General features: G+C 42.1%; 1 protein-coding gene across 1 annotated transcript in view; it reads left to right on the top strand.

The window, feature by feature from the left end:
- The window catches only part of ppp6r2a (protein phosphatase 6, regulatory subunit 2a), a 28,182-nt gene extending 7,907 nt beyond the window's left edge, over positions 1-20,275 (top strand). The window contains exons 3-24 of the mRNA XM_084050334.1: positions 563-817; positions 2,056-2,242; positions 2,907-3,044; positions 3,151-3,216; positions 4,822-4,934; positions 5,380-5,493; positions 6,308-6,434; positions 7,507-7,659; positions 8,371-8,595; positions 8,787-8,851; positions 9,643-9,758; positions 11,836-11,921; positions 12,487-12,567; positions 12,661-12,758; positions 12,893-12,950; positions 13,097-13,224; positions 13,830-13,969; positions 14,082-14,226; positions 15,143-15,234; positions 15,947-16,124; positions 16,915-17,013; positions 18,631-20,275. Coding sequence (XP_083906460.1) covers positions 591-817; positions 2,056-2,242; positions 2,907-3,044; positions 3,151-3,216; positions 4,822-4,934; positions 5,380-5,493; positions 6,308-6,434; positions 7,507-7,659; positions 8,371-8,595; positions 8,787-8,851; positions 9,643-9,758; positions 11,836-11,921; positions 12,487-12,567; positions 12,661-12,758; positions 12,893-12,950; positions 13,097-13,224; positions 13,830-13,969; positions 14,082-14,226; positions 15,143-15,234; positions 15,947-16,124; positions 16,915-17,013; positions 18,631-18,679 — 2,685 coding nt within the window. The 5' untranslated portion in view covers positions 563-590 and the 3' untranslated portion in view covers positions 18,680-20,275. The remainder of the gene's footprint in view (positions 1-562; positions 818-2,055; positions 2,243-2,906; positions 3,045-3,150; positions 3,217-4,821; positions 4,935-5,379; positions 5,494-6,307; positions 6,435-7,506; positions 7,660-8,370; positions 8,596-8,786; positions 8,852-9,642; positions 9,759-11,835; positions 11,922-12,486; positions 12,568-12,660; positions 12,759-12,892; positions 12,951-13,096; positions 13,225-13,829; positions 13,970-14,081; positions 14,227-15,142; positions 15,235-15,946; positions 16,125-16,914; positions 17,014-18,630) is intronic.
- The last annotated feature ends 236 nt before the right edge of the window (positions 20,276-20,511 follow it).

Here is a 20,511-nt window from a genome sequence, read left to right as displayed (position 1 = left end):
CTCACCGTTTCCGTCCTCTGTTATGCCTGTCTCCCCACTTCATTGTCCTCTTCCACTGCTATTCTCCTCTTTTCCTCCATCTTCCACTGCTATTCTCCTCTTTTCCTCCATCTTCCACTGCTATTCTGCTCTTTTCCTCCATCTTCCAGTTTCCACTGATATTCTCCTCTTTTCCCATGTCCTCTTCCACTGATATTCTCCTCTTTTCCTTGTACCCCCCCACCTCACCCCCCCAGGTAGGTATGGGTATTGGCAAGAACCTCACGATACGATACGTATCGCGTTACTTGGGTCACGATACGATCGTATCACGATATATTGCGATGCGGTACATATTGCGATACATTGCGATATATTCTATTGAGATGAATCACTGGAAGGTGAACCAGCTATAGTACAGCAACATCTAGAGGAGCAGAATGTCACAACCGGCCTTCTACCATTGGTTTCTATGCATGGGAACAGATTTGTTTTTGGCCTGGAGTATCGATACAGTATTGGGGAAATAAAATATCACGATATATTGCGTTATCGATAATATTGCCCATCTCTACCCCATCAGGGCTGTGTCCCCCGTCCCAGCGGCCACCATGTTCTGGAAGTTTGACCTGCACACCACCTCCCACATCGACCAGCTGCTGGACCGGGAGGACGTGACGCTGCGAGAGCTGATGGAGGAGGACGACGTCCTGCAGGAGTGCAAGGCCCAGAACCGGCGGCTGCTCCTCTTCCTCTCCCAGGAGCACTGCATGCAGGAGCTGGTGGGCTTCATCACCACGGAGCCGGCCACCGACCTGGAGGAGAGGATGCGTTTCAAGTGAGTGCACGATGGCCAGCTTGGAACCAGTGTTGATGTCGTCGACACATGTTGGAAACACTCTGAACTGGTTCAAAATTAGGTGGGGGAAAAAGAACAGAACCGGTTCAACCCCAGTGGAAAAAGGGGCCCTAGAGCCTTCTGTAAATAAGAGGGAGTTAATAACCTCACCAGAATGACAATCCCTTTTACAGAGTGAGTTTGTACATGCAAAAGGAATTTGGCCATGTGTTTGCTCACATACACACAGACATAGAGAAACAATAAAAGAAATAAAGAAGTAAGTAGGTTGAAGTGGGTTATTGTAGGTATTGTAGGCAGCCTAGCAATGAGGGTGTTACAAGGCACTGGTCCAGGCAGATGGATTGCTGAGGCGGAGGGCCACAATTACCGCCAGGTCCCAGTACTTACTACTTAACGCCAGTGTTGATTTTGACAGCAAATTTTGGTTTAGTTTTAGTCATTTCATGGTCTTTTGAATACAATTTCATTTAGTTTTAGTAATATTTCTGAAATGTTGTAGTTTTAGTCTAGTTTTAGTCGACTAAATATCACAAGATTATAGTCGACTAAATCTACAGTTGATCTAGTCGACTAAAATGTATTTTGGCGGTGCCTTGATGGCGTCGCAATGGCTGATTTTACACTTGGCTGTATGCTGAAAATAGCTGATCTACAAGCTCACAACGCGTCGCAGCACGAGCTTGTAGATCTGCTATTTTCAGAGCGCAACACCCGAGCGCAAATGGTAGTCTTTTAGTTCTACTGGATCTCTTCTCCACTAGTCCCTCTCTAACATTTTAGTCTAGTTTTTATTTGTTGATGAAATTGTCAATGTATTTAGTCTTAGTTTTAGTCATCATAGCGTAGTTTTTTATTTCGTTTTATTTAGTTTTCGTCAGTGAAAAAAGGTAGTCGACGAAATCAACACTGCTTAACGCATGTATTAGTTACCCAAACTGAACTACTCTTGCACTCTATTGGCGGTGCCTGGTATTGAACACAGAACCTTGCGATTCAAAGGCATGCTACAGGAGAACTGAGCAACTAAATGACCTGAGCACAATACATTAAAGAAATAGAGTCTGTTTAAGTGCTCGGACTATAAGTCTATCTGCAGGAATGTATACAGGTCAAGGGATTGGATGCATAGATGGATATTAATATCACAGACGGGAACTGCAGCAGTGTGTATGTTAAAGTTGTGTGTTCATATCCTCATTGTTCTTCATAATCAGGTTCCCCAACATTGCCTGTGAGCTCCTGACATCCGACGTGAGCATCATAAACGATAAGCTTGTTGGGGACGAGTCTCTACTGGAGATGCTCTATCACTTCCTGGAACAGGACCCTCCCCTCAACCCACTATTGGCCAGCTTCTTCAGCAAGACAATTGGCAATCTCATTGCCAGGAAAACTGAACAGGTAAGCAGAAAGGAAATCACGGCTGGACCCGTGAAAGTGGTTTATGGACAGAGCGCAAACTGCTAAAATAAACATTGCGATTCATTTATTTGACATCTTGGCATCTCTGTTGTCTACATCATTAGTTCCCAAAGTGGGGTCTGGGGACCCCCAGGGGTACTTGAGGGGGTTCCAGGGGGTCCCCAGCTAAATGATGGATAGTTAGGAACGAAATGGACACTTATGGGTCTGTAACACTGAGTGTACAAATGGAACGGGTCCATTTGGTTCCATTTGTACACTCGGAGTTAAATTAACATACTGTAGATTTTCCAATTTAAATTGGGGTCCCAGATATAGAAATGTCATTAAATTGGGGTCCTTAGCCCTAATGCATGTCTAACTGGGGGTCCTTGAAATTAAAATGGTTGAGAATCACTGCTAGAGCCATAAAAATCTTCTCTTATGGGGGTCCTTGGCATATCTTTTCAAATGGGGGTCCGTGGGCTAATAAGTGTCAATTTGGGGGTCCTTGACATGAATAAGTTTGAGAACCACTACATACTGCAGGACAGAAAAGCCAGGCAAACAAAAATGTTTTTTTTCTAATCAAAGTCAAGTGATACAAATAAGTTGTGTTAGTCCCTGTGGTCACAGCCAGAGTATTGAATGATTCTCTGTCCAGGTGATCTCCTTCCTGAGAAAAAAGGAGGGCTTCATTGGTCTGGTGCTGAAACACATCGACGCCTCTGCCATGATGGACCTGCTGCTTCGACTCATCAGCTGTGTGGAGCCTGCCCCCCTAAGGCAGGAGGTCCTCAATGTAAGATGCGTGTGTGTGTGTGTGTGTGTGTGTGTGTGTTTACTTCAATACAGCAGGACTAGTCTTTGAAGGTGTGGTCCTTAACAACCTTATTTTCTCTCCTCAGTGGTTGAACGAGGAGAAGTTGATTCAGAGACTCAAAGAGCTCATCCATACAGGCAAAGATGAGGAGGTGAGTGTCACAATGGCAGTTGGTCTATGCAGGCTACTGCTGGACTTGTGTTGTCACAACAGCAACATCTCTGTGATACATCCTCATCGCCAGCTTAATTTTGAATTGAATCGACTGAAACTTGCACATAATAAATAGTCTCATGTGTTGCACTGAAGTTTGTTTTTCTGCAACGGCATGCTATAGAGTACCGAAGTCCTGATGTCACTCGTTCATCCCCTGGGTCACAGAAGTAATTTCTCTATGGAGAATAACATTGGGTCATCTTAGAATCGTCTCATATAAGAATGGTTTTGTCCAAAAATAAACAAATTGTCCCGGCGCTATTGTCTGTATCGTTTACAATAGTCAGGCACTCATATTTGATACAGTCTGTTTCTGTTGAAAATTTAAGCAATTCAGCAGCGGTAACATTAAAGTTTTGCTGTCAGTTGATGCTTTTTATCCATATGAGTCAAACCGCCGTGCTCATTTGTTTATTTTTGGAACACAGTTCTTATATGATGCGATATTAAACACGTCTATGGGAATTCAGAATGGAAATCATGAAAAGACCACTTAGCCCATCAAGACAGAACTATTTCATCATAGGATAAGGGTGATCTCTCAGAATAACTTTATAAGCGGACCCAAATCATGCCAGGAAAACGCCCCTACAGCTTAACAGAGCCACTGGGGTCAAGCTTTAGGGGTCAAGCATTGAGGGGTGTACTGCTCTTTTGGTCTACGCCACACATGCATTCGCTCGCTTGTGGAAAATATGGTGAAGGGATGACTCATCTGACCATATAACCTTTTTCCCCACATGTATGTAGACCAGTGTCTATGGTTTCATTTTCGTAATGAGGGCATTATGCACTGCAACCCTACTATAACATCCCTCTGTATGTTGTCAACGGACTGATTTTGCTTACACAGTCTGATCACGTCCTGCATTGACATTTAGTCACCTGAGGAAGAGTTTCTCTTCTGTTTTTCCTTGCGCATCACAACATTGCATCATTGAATGTGCGGTGTGCGCATTTGTCCACAATTTCAAACACTATTTTCTGTTGCCTTTCCCATTGCTTGAAATGCAGATGTCACTTTAGTCAGTGTTCTTATTGAAACACTAGCCAGTTGAGCAAGTCCTTGCTCAACTATGTAGGCTATAGGCCATAGCAAGGATGTTGCAGAACTTTATTATTTTCTTAACTCTTACACTGCCAGGGGTTTTCAAAAATAGTTTGACACCTCTGCCAGCAGTTTATATGGTAAAACATAGGAAAAAATATTTTTTTCTCTGTTTATTTTTTAACATTGAAGTGAATGGAGCAGCAACTTTTTGGAAAATGTTATCTCCTGGTTCTTTGAAGAACGGAAAAACGGAAAAACCCCAAAAATAAAGAATAATTTTAGATATTTTTTTATTGTTTTTTATTTAAAAAAAACAACGTTTATAAACATTGTTGTCAGGCAATAGCTTAATTCTCAAAAACGTTTATAAACGTTTTTGGCAGTATAAGAGTTAAATGGAGGCGCTGCAGCTCACAGTGCAACTCGAAGCGACATATTTAATAAACGAGATGAATATGAATTCATTGATTTGTTGATTTTTGGTTTCAGAGACAATCAAACGCCTCCCAAACGCTTTGTGACATCATCCGCCTTAGTCGAGACCAGGCCAATCAAATGCAAGAGAACATGGAGGCTGACCCGCTATTGACCGTGTTGGAATCGTAAGTTGAGAGTGGCTTTAATGTGTGGGTTCATCATCCACTGTCTGCTACATGTCAATGTGTCTTAAGTTATTTTAAGCCATTTACACTGGGGAACGCATCTGTGTCATTTTAGATTTTAACCAGTTTGGGCTATTCAAAAATAGCTGATATACAAGCTGCGCTATGAGCTTGTATATCAGCTATTTTTGAAAAATCGTGAAAATGCGTGAAAATCTATGAATATATGTATTTTTTTAAGCAAAATTGTTTTTTACTCAAATCTTTGCTTCTGGGGGCGGGGGGGGTCTACGAGCTTGTAGATCTGCTATTTTTGAATAGCCAAAGAAATAAAAAATTACACTCAGATGCGTTCCCGGTCTTAATGGGTTAACAGTCAATGAATCAGCTGAGTGCTGCTCTTGTAACTCATTTCTGCGTCCATCATCCTTTGCGTGTCTCTCAGGCAGGACAGTGTGGCGGGGCTCCTTAAGTCCATGTTTGAGGGGGAGAGGAGCGAGGCCTCCATTGTTAACGGAACTCAAGTGCTACTTACCTTACTGGAGACCAGGAGGTCTGGGTGAGTCAACAACAAAGACGTTCTCGTGTCCTGAAATAGGCTCTATTCACAGCAGCCATATTATGAAGACATTCACAGGGAGAGTGTACAAATGGAACCAAATGGACCCGTAAGGGTCCATTTGGTTCCATTTGTACACTCTCAGAGTTATGGGGGTCGTGGAAACCACTGTGCTACACTAAATGGAACAGAGCCTTCATTAGTATCATTGGTAACACCTGTGAAGGAAGTGATAATATGGCTGCTGTGCATAGAGCTTATTCAGTCACTCGTACCATAGATATATATATAAAGGCTAGATGACTCACCCGCGCTGCTGGCCAATGGAGTACGACGTTGCCACATGGCGGCCATCTTGCGACGGTCATTCATAACATTATGTCTATGGTGCATGTACTTTGAAATAACCATAACGTGCTCAATTTTCATCCGATTTTCAAACGGTTTGGTGTGTTGTAAACACCAAAGATGTAGTTATGATACTGCATACTTAATGTTATTTAAAAAAAAACCATGATTATAATTATAAGCATGCAGTATCATAACTACATCTTTGGTGTTTACAAAACATCAAACCGTTTGAAAATCGGATGAAAATTGAGCACGCTATGGTTATTTCAAAGTACATACACCATAGACATAATTTTATGAATGACCGTCGCAAGATGGCCGCAGTTGAGCTGCGCTTGCGACGCCCCCTTGAGCCATCTAGCCTTTATATATATCTATGACTTGTACCACCATAGCGAGGCAAGGCATGTGACAGGGACTTGGGAGTGTCTTGCATCTAGTCCTTTGTTTGTGTCTCTCTCAGGTTGGAAGGGCTGATGGATCTGTATTCTCAGGGTTATGAAAGGTCTTACACTGTCAACAGCAGTATTTTAAATGCCATTGAGCCCCATCTACAGGACTTCCAGCAGCTTCTCCTGAATCCCCCCAAGGTAAGGTTACAGAACCGAGTGGGAAATAGAGCGCCGAAGTCTGACGTCACTGCCACTAGACTGCCACTAGATGGCCTGTTCCACGGGTGCGTGGCTTTATTTTTTGTGTTGAAATCCCCATTTGGGAATCTTGGATCACGTCATATAAGAACTGTGTTCCAAACGTAAACGCACCACCCTGGCGTTTTTGTCAGGGGGGTGGCTCTGCATCCTTTATGATATTCATTCATATTTGATACAGCCTGTTTCTGGCTAAAATGGAATTAATTCTGCCTTAAAAGTCTTAAGAACTACTACTTCCGGGTCTGAAATCACTGTCCCTACAGCAGCCGCGTTCATGGGAAATGTAGTCTTTGGGTTGTTTGACTCGTTTCTAGTGTTTATATTGTGTTACTCTTTGGGTAAATGTGTACATTTAGACCTTCAGTCGATGCTTCATATCCATATGAGTAAAAACGCCATGGTGCCGTGTTTATTTTTGGAACACAGTTCTTATATGAAGCGATCTAAGATTCCCCAATGAGGATATCAATACAAAAACTAAAGCCATGAACCTGCGGAAAGCGCCCTCTACTGGCAGTCATGTCAGGACTTTGTGCACTATAATCAACTAAGGAATGACATGAGTATCACTAATTAAATGCCACATCCATTGCCTTTGTGGAATTGTCTATTTAAATGGATGTTGCCTACAGTTTGTGTTTACTTCTTAACAGATGCTAAGTATGTTACTTGGTATGTTATTTAGACATATGCTAGGTTTGATGTCAAACTACTTACTATATCCTAGTTACTTTGAAGCGCATATTTTTTTCTTAGCACTCAAATTACTTGATCACTTAGCCTGTTCTTGGTTGACTAGGGTTCACACTGCTTACTCCAGCCTTGCACTTTGTAATTCATTCTGGTTAAGAGAATCTGTCAAATCAAATGCCTATAATTATAAATTAGAATGAAAAGAAAACCGTGTATAATTTGTTTTAATCTTGTTTGGCAGTCTGTACTGTACATCAGTGTTTTTTTTTTATATTTTACTTATTACTTGATGCGTCCTCCTTTTTATTGCGTTCAGAAAAGTGCAATACTGACGACCGTTGGCGTTCTGGAGGAGCCGCTGGGGAACGCCCGCCTTCACGTGGCCCGGCTGGTGGCCGCCTTGCTGCAGACCAATTCCCCCAGTATATGCCAAGAGCTCTGCAAGCTCACCACCATGGACCTACTACTGGTACGCTCCGCTTGGCCGTGCTTGCTGCATTGAGCTGTAGTGTTGATTTTGACACCAAATTTTGATATAGTTTTAGTCATAGTCTTTGGAATCACATTCCATTTATTTTCATTCATATTTTAGTCATCTGGAATGTTTTTCTGTTAGTCTAGTTTTAGTCGACTAAAATATCATAAGATTATAGTCGACCAAATCTACAGATGATTTAGTCGACTAAAATGTATTTTGACGGTGCCTTGATGGCGTCGTAATGGCTGATTTTACGCCTGGTTGCGTGCTGAAAATAGCAGCGCGACGCGTTGTGAGCTTGTAGATTGGCTATTTTCAGAGCGCAACACCTGAGCATAAAGCATAGTCTTTTAGTTCTACTGGATCTCTTCTCCACTAGTCCACTCCCTAACATTTTAGTCTAGTTTTTATTTGTTGACGAAATTGTCAATATATTTAGTCATAGTTTTAGTCATCATAGCTTAGTTTTTATTTAGTTCTTATTTAGTTTTAGTCAGTGAAAAAAGGTAGTCGACGAACATTTTTCGTTGACATAGTTTTAGTCGACGAAATCAACACTGTTGAGCTGCATTGAAGCTGCATGGCTCCCCTATGTTCCCACCAGCTCACATTCTCGCACCCTCACTAAAGTTTGCTTTTGTTCTGTGGTATGTCAGCCAGCCACTCTCTCTCTCCTCACACGCGTTCCCTGTCCTCCCACAGGATCTGTTCTTCAAGTACTCTTGGAATAACTTTTTGCACTTCCAAGTGGAGCTGTGTGTGGCATCTATCCTGAACCACCCCTCCCAAGAGGAGAGGCCCGTCCCGGTCCTCCAGAACCACGAGGAGAAGCCTGCGGAACCCAGCCCAGAGACCCAACCAGAGGGAGGGGAGCCAGGCAGGACCAGTGACCCTGAGACCTCCATTCACAAGGCCCTAGTTGCACATGTAGGTGACTCAAACAGCAGCATCTATTCAGCCTGATTCTACATACAAGTATATCCTCCTCATCAGAGAGATGTGGAAGTAATCTGTGTTGGCTTTTATGTGGACCCCTTTAGTGATCATTTATATTTTTCTCTTTCTCTCAATGGGAATTATCTAAGTACTTTGACTCCCTCCTTCTGTTGATCTCTTAGCTCTTCCAGAAGTGTCGGCTGGTACAGAGAATCCTTGACGCCTGGGAAGAGAATGATAAAATACAGTAAGTGTTGCTCCATGTGTAGTGCTAAAAATAAATCACAGCTCAGTATTGTACCTGCAGAAAATTCTAGTGTGTTTTTTAAGGCCAATTTATATGCTTTGAGCGACAAGTGTCGAGCGGCGTGTCTCACGATGAAAACGGTGTCAAAACCACAGAAATTGTGTCGTGGAGGACGTCCGCTGATTGTGTCGTGTGTGTCGTAAATGAAAGGCTGCAGACGCTTAACCCATTAAGACCTGAAGCCGATTCTAGAAATGTCTTCTAAATCCCAACAGTATTCTGAAAAACGTATGTTTCTATATCAGTGGTTCTCAAACATTTTCGTCAAGGACCCCCAAAATTATATGTATTTGACCGTGGACCCCCATCTCAAAATATTTAGTTCCAGGGACCCCCAGAAGCAAAGATTTGAGTTAAAAATGTTCGCTGTAAAATAATATATATTCAAAGATTTGCACACATGTTCATGATTTTTCATAAATAGCAGATCTCATAGCCGCGCTATGAGCTTGTAGATCGGCTATTTTTGAATAGCCAAAGTGTAAAATAATGCTTTTTTAGCTCAAATCAAAAAGTGACACAGATGCGTTCCGGGTCTTAATGGGTTAAGTCCTACAATTCCAAGTGCTTATCAGGGTGGGGGGTCCCCAGTTCAAATATGATTATTTTGGGGGGGGGGGGGGGGGGGGGGGGTCACGGCTTGATAAAGGCTGGGAACCACTGATTGTATCCTACAGTGTTGTTATATACTGTAGGTTGGAAATGAGCCTCTCTCTGTCTTTGACTCTCAGGACTGAGGGTGGTACCAGGAGAGGCAATATGGGTCACCTGACCAGGATTGCTAACATGGTGGTACAGAACCTAGAGAAAGGTCCAGTTCAGGCCCATATCTCTGACCTCATCAAAGGTAAGTGTGTGTGTGTGTGTGTGTGTGTGTGTGTGTGTGTGTGTTTCCCTGTGCCTACCACATCAGGGTTGGTACATGAATAGTTTCAGAATAGTGTGGTGATTTTGCCATTGTCGACTTTGTACATGTTTTTGCTTTCCCCAAATGTCAGCTTGTTTATTAGCGTTTTTGCGTTCGCTGGCTCCCGGGTTGCCACATCATGTCCCGCATATCCCCCCCACGGGTATGGTCTAGTGGGTGAAATTCGCTGTAGCATCATGCACACCATGAAACGTGTAGTTTGCAAATTGCAGACGACACATTGTGATTTTACTTTATTCATGAACTGCACACCTAGTAATTTGCTGTTCATAGCTTGGACCAAGCTTTTTCTAGACCCAATATGTATTCTTTTTTTTGAATGAAAGAAACACTGTACAACCCAAAACACATGACTAAAGCTGGTATCGCTGCTGCCATTATATCCTGGTAACGTTCACACACTGGTGCGTACCTCTCACACCCAAAAACAATCATGCGTCGTCATAGGGAAATGGGGAAGGTCAGTGGTTAGCATTGTTGCCTCACAGCTAGAAGGTCCTGGTTTCAAACTCAAGCACTCCCCCTTGAACCGGTGGGTTTCTTCCCCAACCAAAAGACACGCATGTTAGGGACTGACGTGAAGCACACTGCACAACTGTTCGGTGTTTCCCATGGGGATCAATAAAGTACAAATTTCCCCATGGGGGACAATGTTTTGTCTGTTTGCTTCTGCAAGTGCAACATTTTAGATTGTTCCTCTCCAGCTGTCAAATGGTAGCACTGCCGTCTTGTCTTGTATGTGCGTCTTCTATTGGTACCTACGGTAACTATAATCCACTGGTATGCTACCTACTGGTGGTACAACCACATTGCACCAATGAATGCATGGGCCTTTTCAAATGGTTTTGCAGGTTTTCTTTATGATTTTGTCCTTTAGAACGATTTCAATGCAGGAAAAACCATGAGCAAAAAAGGAAAGAATGTGCCAAAAAGGCACAAAAATCCAGGTCCAGGCACTCAGGTGGATTTGAAAATAAAAAGCCTTTATTGGGCAACGGGCTTACAAGAACATTAAAAAACACCAACGCGTTTCGGCAAACGCCTTCTTCAGGGTGTTGCTGAGGAAAAACCATGCTGATGAGTGCCCTCTTCATGGAATGAGAAGTAAACATATGTAGTATTCTGAAGTCCAGTTGCCTCCGGCCAACGTGTCGCACTGCGACGTGTTGTGAGCTTGAAGATTTACTATGACTGAAACTGAATAAAAATGTGCCATCCAAATCAACACTACGACGAGTGATATATCTACAAGCTATCAATAGATCTACAAGCGTACATCACCTTGTGTGGTGTAGGCTCGTAGATCTGCTGTTTTTGGTACACAACACCGTCATGCTACAGTATAAATCAACTAGGCTGTAGCATGTTTCTGGCTTTGTATCTCGTTCAACCTTTAGGTTGTAGCCTACATAATCTTTCTTTTTTATTTTTTTTGTTACCGTTGCATGATGCCAAGGAAGTCACTTGCATTGTGTCACCAAGTTCTTACATCACTTTGTTCTGTTCTCTCCATGTCATTGACAGTCACTCTGTGTTGAATATCCTTGTCGGTTCCAAAGTCCTTTTTTAAAATTCTTTATAGATTGTAGCAATTTGTTCATTGCAATGAATTGATGAATGGTGTAATTTTGTGACCTGCAGAACTTTGATCTGCGATATGAGTGTATCTGAAGATGACGGCTTGGCTTTATCCTTTATTGTAGCTACTGCTGCGATGTGATCAATGCTTGCTTTGACTGATCATTTATTTATCGTTGATCGTTTATTTTATATTTAACAGCCAATTAAGGTTCCAATGGCCGGTTTATACTAACGCTAACGGAAACCTTGCCCAATAAGTATTTGTTCTGTAATTCTTTGTATTGTGCTGCTCAGTTAATATTTGTCATGCACTGTGACCTCGGAAACGTTTTCTTTTCAGTTCACTGCACTCTTGTGTCTTGACAATAAACAAAAAGATGAACTTGGACGTGAACTTGATGTCCCTCTTTCGCAGAGCTGCCAGAAGACTGCAGAGGTCGCTGGGAGAGCTTTGTGGATGAGACGCTGAGAGAGACTAACAGGAGAAACACAGTAGAGCTGGTGAGAGACCGTTAACCACCCTATCTATATACGTTGTCGTAATAACGAACAGTAAATTTGCACAGAGCAGCAGCCATATTTTGGTTGGTTAACAGAATATTGAGAAGCCTTTGTTATAAGTCAGTATTATTTTACAAAAAAGGACTTGTTTATTTTCTTGTTGGTTTTCTGCAATTGTTGATGTTGGCAAATATAACCTTCCAGCTTACAGTCACACATCTCTTCCATTAGTTTTTATTATCGATAAAAGATAATGGAAGTAAATTAATCGCAATTGAATCGTAGCCCTCGGAATCGAATCAAATCGTCAGGTACCTACCAATTTCCGCCCCCTAGTACTTACCCAGAGTCAAATAAACTTGTGGATGCCTTTTTTGTCCCTGCATGCTATATTTTGAATGGTGAGCTTACTCTAGTTTAGCTCAGTTCCTGGATGACGGTAGATAAAATAAAATAAAACAATAAAACAATTTGCCCAAAGTAGTTAATTTAAAGTCCTGGCAATAATAGATCTTACATTTATATGGCAATGACTTAATTTAATAAAATGTCTTTTCTGCTGCAGGTGAGCACACATAACATGCACTCCTCCAGTGAGGACGATGACATGGAGAGCCCCTTTCCCAACGACCTGTCTCTCCAACAGGTAGGATCATGAGACATAATAAACAGCATAGCAAAGAGTCATCTTTCTCTCTGTAATAAACACAAATCCCATAATGGTGTCTCTTATTTCCAGGCCTTCTCAGACTATCAGATCCAACAGATGACTGCCAACTTTGTGGATCAGTTTGGGTTCAACGATGAGGAGTTCAGTGAGCATGACGAGAATATCAAGTGAGTGATGTGTGGTCTCTCTCCAAACAGTTCACAGAATCAGCCATGGTGGAAAACGGGAGATGGGACGGCAACCAGCAGCTCAACTGATGCTGGCCAACAATTTGACACTGTGCCCTTTTTATTTCCACTAGTGCCACATTTGACAGAATTGCCGAAATAAACTTCAATCTAGATGCTGATGATAATAGTGTAAGTTTTCACTCTATTCTGTGTAATTAGCGTACGTAAGCAAGAAAATACAAGAAATTCATTATTGGTACATAACATATCTACACGTATCAATTGATTGGGCTTTGAAGTTGTACCATTGTGCTTGTTTGTGTGTGTGAATGCAGGCCAATGCGGCTGCTTTCGAGGCCTGCTGTAAAGAGAGGATACGCCAGTTTGATGATGCCGACGAGGAAGAGGACATCTGGGAAGAGAAGGAGATAAACTATGCAACACAAGCCAAATCCAGAACACGGTAAACCAAACATTATGGTCGATGCTTACACCCCTGCCCGACCACTTCGGTCTGCCGCCTTGGGGCGACTGGTTGCCTGCATTTTTCTGTTCTGGCCCCACAGTGGTGGAAGGAACTCCCCACTGATGTCAGGACAGCAGAGTCACTGCCCATCTTTCGCCGCAGGCTGAAAACCCACCTCTTCAGGAAACACCACCCTTCCTCTTTGCCTGGCCTACTTGTTGTTAACTAGTTGTACGAGCTCTTGTTTTATTGTATCTTGTTTATTCCATACACTTATTTGTTTTAGCTCTTGCTCATTTGATTTTCCTATTTGTCTCATCTGTTTAAGAAAGTAGGTAGCTGATATATTGCACTTTTACCTTAGCGCTAGGTATACTCTTAGTGGCTTGTTTTAGAAGAGAATGCTCTTAAGACTTCTGGTGATTAGTAGTTTCGTTCCCCACCTATGTTGAATGCACTTATTGTAAGTCGCTTTGGATAAAAGCGTCTGCTAAATGACTGTAATGTAAATCATGGCTTTTCTAGCAGATATTTACACACACACATTAGATTGAAATCCACGCACTGAGGCCCTTCTTTCTCTCGCTCACCCTCCCTACCAGGTTTGGGGTGTCCCAGACTTCGGAGGGCAGCTCCAGGAGCAGCCTGGAGAACGGGGGCCGCGAGCGGGACAGAGGCTCGGGCTCTGACGAGGACGAGGACCCTGCTCTGAGACCCTCAGACGCAGGCAACCCCAATGACTGTAAGTACTCCAACTCACTGAGCACATCATCATCATTTAAACTGGCAACCACTGTATACATAGCCATGTTTTTGTTGTTGTGTCATGTTCTGTCTTATTTGTTTGTTCCCAGGTCCAGGATGGACGGCGAGTTTCGGGGGCTCAGCAGGGACCACGTCATCCCAAACCCAGGGAGGCTGGGACTCCACAACAAGTGCTGGAGGAGCGTCACATGGGACGGGGTGGGCCAACTTCACAGAGTTTCAGCCTTTCTGCGGGTGAGACTGGAGCTGAATATCCATATTAAAAAAACATTAGCACTTGTATAACATTCTAAAACAGCCGTGGTGCCTCGTGCAATATTTACAACACTTGCCATCACTTTCCTTATGCCCTACACATTCTCACATTCACAGTTCTCATCAGTCGCCATGACTGATTTAAGTCAGCATGTCTTCTACGGAAGCATGTTGCGCAGCGAAAGTAGCCGATCTACAATAACTAAAACATCATAATTTTACATGTTGTGTAAATTATTTAGGAAACATTAGGACACTTTTACGGAGATTTTATTTAAGCAATATTACACGAGAGGGTGTGCGTTTTCGTGATTATTGGCACGCCAGTGATGCGGTCAGGAACGAGTTCCGCAAGCATCACTGAAGTGCCAATAAACACGAAAACGCACACCCTCGAGTGTAATATTGCGATTATACAACAGTTGCCATCAAAATGGAACATATATAAATGTATTGACATTGCGGGGCATTTCTTTCTCAAAAGAACAACCTTTCTGCGAGTGTTATCTCTGTTATCCTGGAAATACATGGGGTCCGTCTGACAGACAAACAGAGTCCTTGTTTACTCAGCCACACTAGACAACTTTTCTCAGACTGGACACAATAAAGAAACAACGTAACTGTTTTCTGAATCTCATTGTATTTAAGATATTCAATAGTATTTATTTTCTTTTTTTATATGCCAGATTTAGCTACTACAGCCTCAAAGTTTACTCCCCATGCAAACTGCTAGCCTAGCCACTTAGCGGGCTCTTCTCTGCGAGACTCCGTCTGATCATCAGCCCAGCTGATTCTTATATTTAGATCAGGTGTGCTGTCATGCTCGTTTTGAAGCACGGGTAGATTTCAAACCGATTGTATTGTTGTATAATTTGCTTTAATCCAATGCCTGCAGCACGGAAAGTGGTGGTCCCCGATCCAGCTCCCCTGTAGACTCAGGCAGCGGTGACACGGATAAACAAGCCAAACAGAACCATCAGAAGAGTGGTGAGTGTTAGCGTGCACTCGGTGCCGCGCTATGAGTTAGTATTTCTGCTATTTTTGGAATAGCCAAAGAAATGTAACACACAGATGCGTTCTCCCGGTCTTAACCCATTAAGACCTGTAACGCATCTGTGTCACTTTAGATTTCTTTGGCTATTCAAAAATAGCAGATATACAAGCTCATAGCGCGGCACCGAGTGCCACGCTATGAGCTTGTAGATCTGCTATTTTTGAAAAATCTTGAAAAAAAAAGTGTTTATTTTTTTGATACAAAAACTGTTAGGATTTAGATTTGTTTTTTTTTAAATCGCCTCAGGTCTTAACTAATTGAGTGCCAGAATTATTTTTTTTTAAAAACGTTTGGCAATTCTGGCACTCTTGTACTACTTATGAGTATGTAAAAGAACAGAAACGAATAAACAAAAAATATTTCTATATTATGTTGTCCCAGTGCCAGAGTTTTTTTTACAGAAAACAAAAAGTGCTTAGGAAGCGAGATACAGGCCTTTTTCATTTCTAAGTTAAACAAGGAGTGGATGGAGCTGCAAATCTTCAGATGATTTTTTTTTTTTTTACTATTTTTTCAAAAACATGTCAAACACGTCATTGGCACGTTGAGCCATAGCGGTAAAAACATGTGAAACACGTTAATGGCACTCAATGAGTTAATGGGTTAAACGAACGGTTGTTGTTTGTCCCTGGTCTCCCTCTCCAGCGGCAGGTGACTCCTCCAGTGCATGGCCTGTAGGGGAAAGCAGGAAGGCTCCATTGGTGGCCTCAGACAGCAGCTCCTCCGGGGGATCCGACAGTGAAGAGGAGGACAAGACCGCCGTCGCAGCCAACGCCTCCCAACCTGCCAGCGCCGATGCCAACAAGAAGGCCGATCTCAAAAGGTTGGGGAACGGTCAACGTTTGGGCCCTTTCTTACCTTCTGGCACCGAATGACAAAATCCATGATCTCCCTCTACTGGTCCAGTCAACAGGCATACATGAATAGATGCTGCCTGTGTTTATAAACATCTATATTTGAGACATAAGTACCAGATCGGGGTAAATTATAGACTGAACCTAGATTTAAATTGCTAGATTCATTCAGAGGAAAGGAAACTAAAGGAAATCCTGGGTGCTTCGTTTCTACTTGACACAAAACAAATCGGACTGTGAAGTTCAATAGCTTAAGCGTAACTTATGAAGTAATGGAACATGGGAAGTAATCAGAATTGGCCTTGTATATCTCTGCTGTCCGGCAGAAACCAGCTAACTCCAAAATGTTCATTTTGTTAGGAGGTTTTGTTCATCATCGATAAGAACAGCTAAATGGACCTCCAAGCTCACAATGAGGTTGGAGGTCAAAAGGGGGTGGAGCCTGGAGTCAGAAAAAACAGCCCCCCTTTGGTGGAGTTAGCTGGTTTAGCAGACAGTTTGAGGATCCAATGGAGTTAACTGGTTTTGTCAGAAGCGCTTTTTAATACTTTTCATTGGTTCAATATTTTTTTAATGAACACACAGACGTAAAGGGTGTTCAATGGCCCTGATTTATGGGGAAAAGGGTTAGCTGGTTTCTGCCAGACAGCAACGATATCTAATATAGAATAATTATGTTTTTTGGCTTACTGTTTTCACATTTGCCTACGTAGGGTTGCTGTGACTGTTATGACTGTTGTGTCTCTCTGTTTCCTGCAGTGAGGAGAGCCCGGTGTCTCTGGAGAAACTGTCACTGTCAGATGTCCCTCCAAAGGACTCAGAGCAGCAGCAGACTCTAACCGTGCAGCCCGATAGGAAGTAGGTGCCTGCATGTGGCTAATTTATAGACATCTGTTGGTCTCATGTACACTTTAGTTACATAACTGCGCGCCATTTGACACCGCAGCCTCTTGTGGCGCGTTCACACCAAGCATGAAACAATAAATAGGCTCTATTCACAGCAGCCATATTATGAAGACATTCACAGGTGTTACCAATGATACTAATGAAGGCTCTGTTCCATTCTGGTCAAACAGAGTCAGGGTGCTGATATTGTGCATGTTGGCTCACTGGAAACACTCTGTTACACCAGTGGGTCTACAGTTGGGGTCCAGGGACCCTCATGGGCTTCCAAATGGCCCCTTACAGGTGTGTAACTCTGAGAGTGTACAAAGGGTCCATTTGGTCCATTTGTACACTCTCAGAGTTATGGGGGTCGTGGAAACAACTGTGCTAGACTAAATGGAAGAGCCTTCATTAGTATCATTGGTAACACCTGTGAAGGAAGTGATAATATGGCTGCTGTGTGCATAGAGCCTATTGGCAACGTAGAGCATTTAAGTGGTAGGAATAGTGCAGCATGCACAAGTTGGAAAATATTCAACTCGAACAACTTGGAGAGAGATAGAATCGTCTGTCTCTGGTAAGCACATGTTGGCTAGTCCAGGGGTCTTCAACAGGGGGTCCGGGACCCCTAGGGGGTCCTCAGAGTTACTGCAGGGGGGCCGTTACCACTTCAACCCTAGAATCCCTATTATTCTGAGGGGAACATTAGGGGAACAAAGAGGTTTTGTGTAGAGGGAAAAAGAGCAGATCAAGTACAGAGCCAACGGTGAAGTTTACGATAGTAGCTCTGTGAAATAAAGAGCATGCAATAAAAGAGCCAAGAATCCCTTTCACAGTGTACTTAATTATACCAAACCCATGTATGTTGTCTCGATGAGATTCCCTCATCCTAAGGGCAGAATGAAGCTTAAGATATGTGATGTGTGTATTACAGTGTTGATTTTGACAGCAGATTTTGATTTAATTTTTTTATAAAATTCCATAATAAGGATAAGGATAATTCCTTTAACAGGTCCGTTCATGAAAGTCCTTACGGTCTTGTTTCCAATGAGGGCCTGTGAGCAATTTTAGTCATCTGAAATGTTTTAATTTTTGTCTAGTTTTAGTCGACCAAATATCATAAGATTATAGTTGACTAAATCTACAGTTGATTTAGTCGACTAAAATGTATTTTGGCGGTGCCTTGATGGCGTCGTAATGGCTGATTTTACACTTGGTTGCATGCTGAAAATAGCCGTTGTGAGCTTGTAGATCTGCTATTTTCAGAGCGCAACACCCGAGTACAATCAAACATAAAATGACTTGACTTCTACTGGGTCTCTTCTCCACTCGTCACTCCCTAACATTTTAGTCTAGTTTTTATTTGTCGACGAAATTGTCAATATATTTAGTCTCAGTTTTAGTCATCATAGTTTATTTTTTTAATTTTGTTTTGGTCAGTGAAAAAAAGTAGTCGCCGAACATTTTCCGTCATAGTTTTAGTCAACGAAATCAACACTGGTGTATTATAAAGCATATATATTTGTTTTTGGGCTCTTAAAATAATATTTGTTTTAACTCTGCTGTGTTTCTCTCCATCTGTGTCACCAGAGAGGATACACCACAGCCCCCGGAGGTGTCAGTGAACGGGCCTGTCTGAGAGCGCAGGCAGAACCCCCAATCTGGACGGGTGCCACAGACTGTTTGCCACTTCCAGAGTGACTCCCCCCCCTCCCCCCTAAAATAACCTCACTGCAACCTAATGGTGTTTTTTTTTTTTTTTTTTACTGAATCACTCTGCCATGTTATTGGACCTGGACACTGCCAATCAACACCAATAATGAGGTGGCGGACATGTAAAAAAAAAAAAAAAAAGAAGAAGAAAAGGAAAGGAGAAAAAAAGACAAACAGAACAGGAGCATAGAGGAATTCTTTTCAAAGCCTTTTTCTGATATTGCACATAATTTTCGTGCGGTTTTAATGTAGCAGCGATCTTTTAAATGACAAGAGTCCGAGGAGCATAAATGTCATTATTTTTTTAATTTCCCGAAGGATTTCTCTCCTCCTATCAAGCCCCGTTGGAGCCGAGCGTTAGGGACTTAAACGTCATTACCCCCTAAGAGGATAGCACAGGTTAACTTTGAATGAAATTTTATGCCTCAACAATAAATACCTTTCTTGCCCCCTCAAGCTTAATGCCTGACTGTCGTATGACAGTCGTGTGCCAAAAATAAACGATCTAGAAGCTCACAACGCGTTGCGGGTGCGATGCCGCTGTGAGCTTGGCGGATCGGCCATTTTGGGGCGCACGACACCGTTGTATGACCAAGTATGAAACGGGCTTAAGGCGAAAGCACTTATGCAGCCATTTTACTGTACATTATAGCACAATGTAAGTGTTCTAGCCTCATCTCTGCTGGTCATCTTGTCCATGTTCTTTTTCCTTCGATCAAGGTTTTTACCAAACTTTTCACTTTTTTTTTGGTTGCCGTTTGATGGAACATCTGTCTGTGCTTGTACATCACCAGGTTTCTGAATGTTTTTAAGTGCTTCTGGTGAGTCCATTAAGGAAAGGTGGGGGGGGGGGTGGCGGGTGGGGGTGAACACAGCTCTATAGTATTACTGTCTTTTTGCTCATGTGCAATAATGTCAATTAGCCATTTATTTAAAAAATGAAATTCAACATTTATAAACAAAGAATCAATTTAGTGTCGTGGCAGAACGACAGGACTCATTCGGTTTAGTTATGGGCAAAACAAATTTGGATATAATCTCAACTTGAGGTTTTTTGATTTATTTTGTCTTTGTTTTATGTTATTGCATGTATAACCGGTTCTCTGTTGACCTAGCTAGTGAGCTGAGACCTTCTGATTGTATTGACTTTAAGTTCTTATTTGCTATCCCCCTTAAATCAACCAAACATTATCTACCTATATTCAAATATTATCTACATTTAAAGTAATTTTACAAGCAATCTTGAGATTACTGTGTCTGTTCCATTTTTCTTTCCCACTGAGCACTTACTTACAGGGCAAAAGTTGCTGTTGCATCTGATAAGAGTGATGCTGTTTTTTTTGTTTTTTTTTTTGTTTTTTTTTGTTTTTAGGAGCGGGTTCAGACAGGATCAATGTGGGTTCTGCAACGTTCCAGACCTTTCTAGTGTACTTACTTAAAATCACTTGACAGCTATCAAGATCTATGATCATTGTTAAAATTTGAAATTAAAAAGTGTCTGGTTGACAACTTTAATACCAAAGGCCTTCAGTATGTCCAAAAAGCTTCATTCATTTCATGCCATAGAAATCACTATATTCCAGTAAATTAACTACAATTTAAACATTTTAGAATCATAACGTTTATTGGCCAAGTACACTACACACTATATGACCACAAGTCAGTGCTCAGTGGATACTCTTTCTAATTTGTTTTTCTAATTACTGTGCTTTGTTCCAGTGAATCTTTATGCTTCAGTTACATGGACATTCTAGACAA

This window comes from Gymnoscopelus microlampas (genome assembly GCF_963454915.1).
Source record: "Gymnoscopelus microlampas genome assembly, chromosome: 23".
Lineage (NCBI taxonomy): Eukaryota > Metazoa > Chordata > Actinopteri > Myctophiformes > Myctophidae > Gymnoscopelus > Gymnoscopelus microlampas.
The sequence above is the reverse complement of the archived record's forward strand: the minus strand, read 5'-3'. Positions and strand labels throughout refer to the sequence as shown.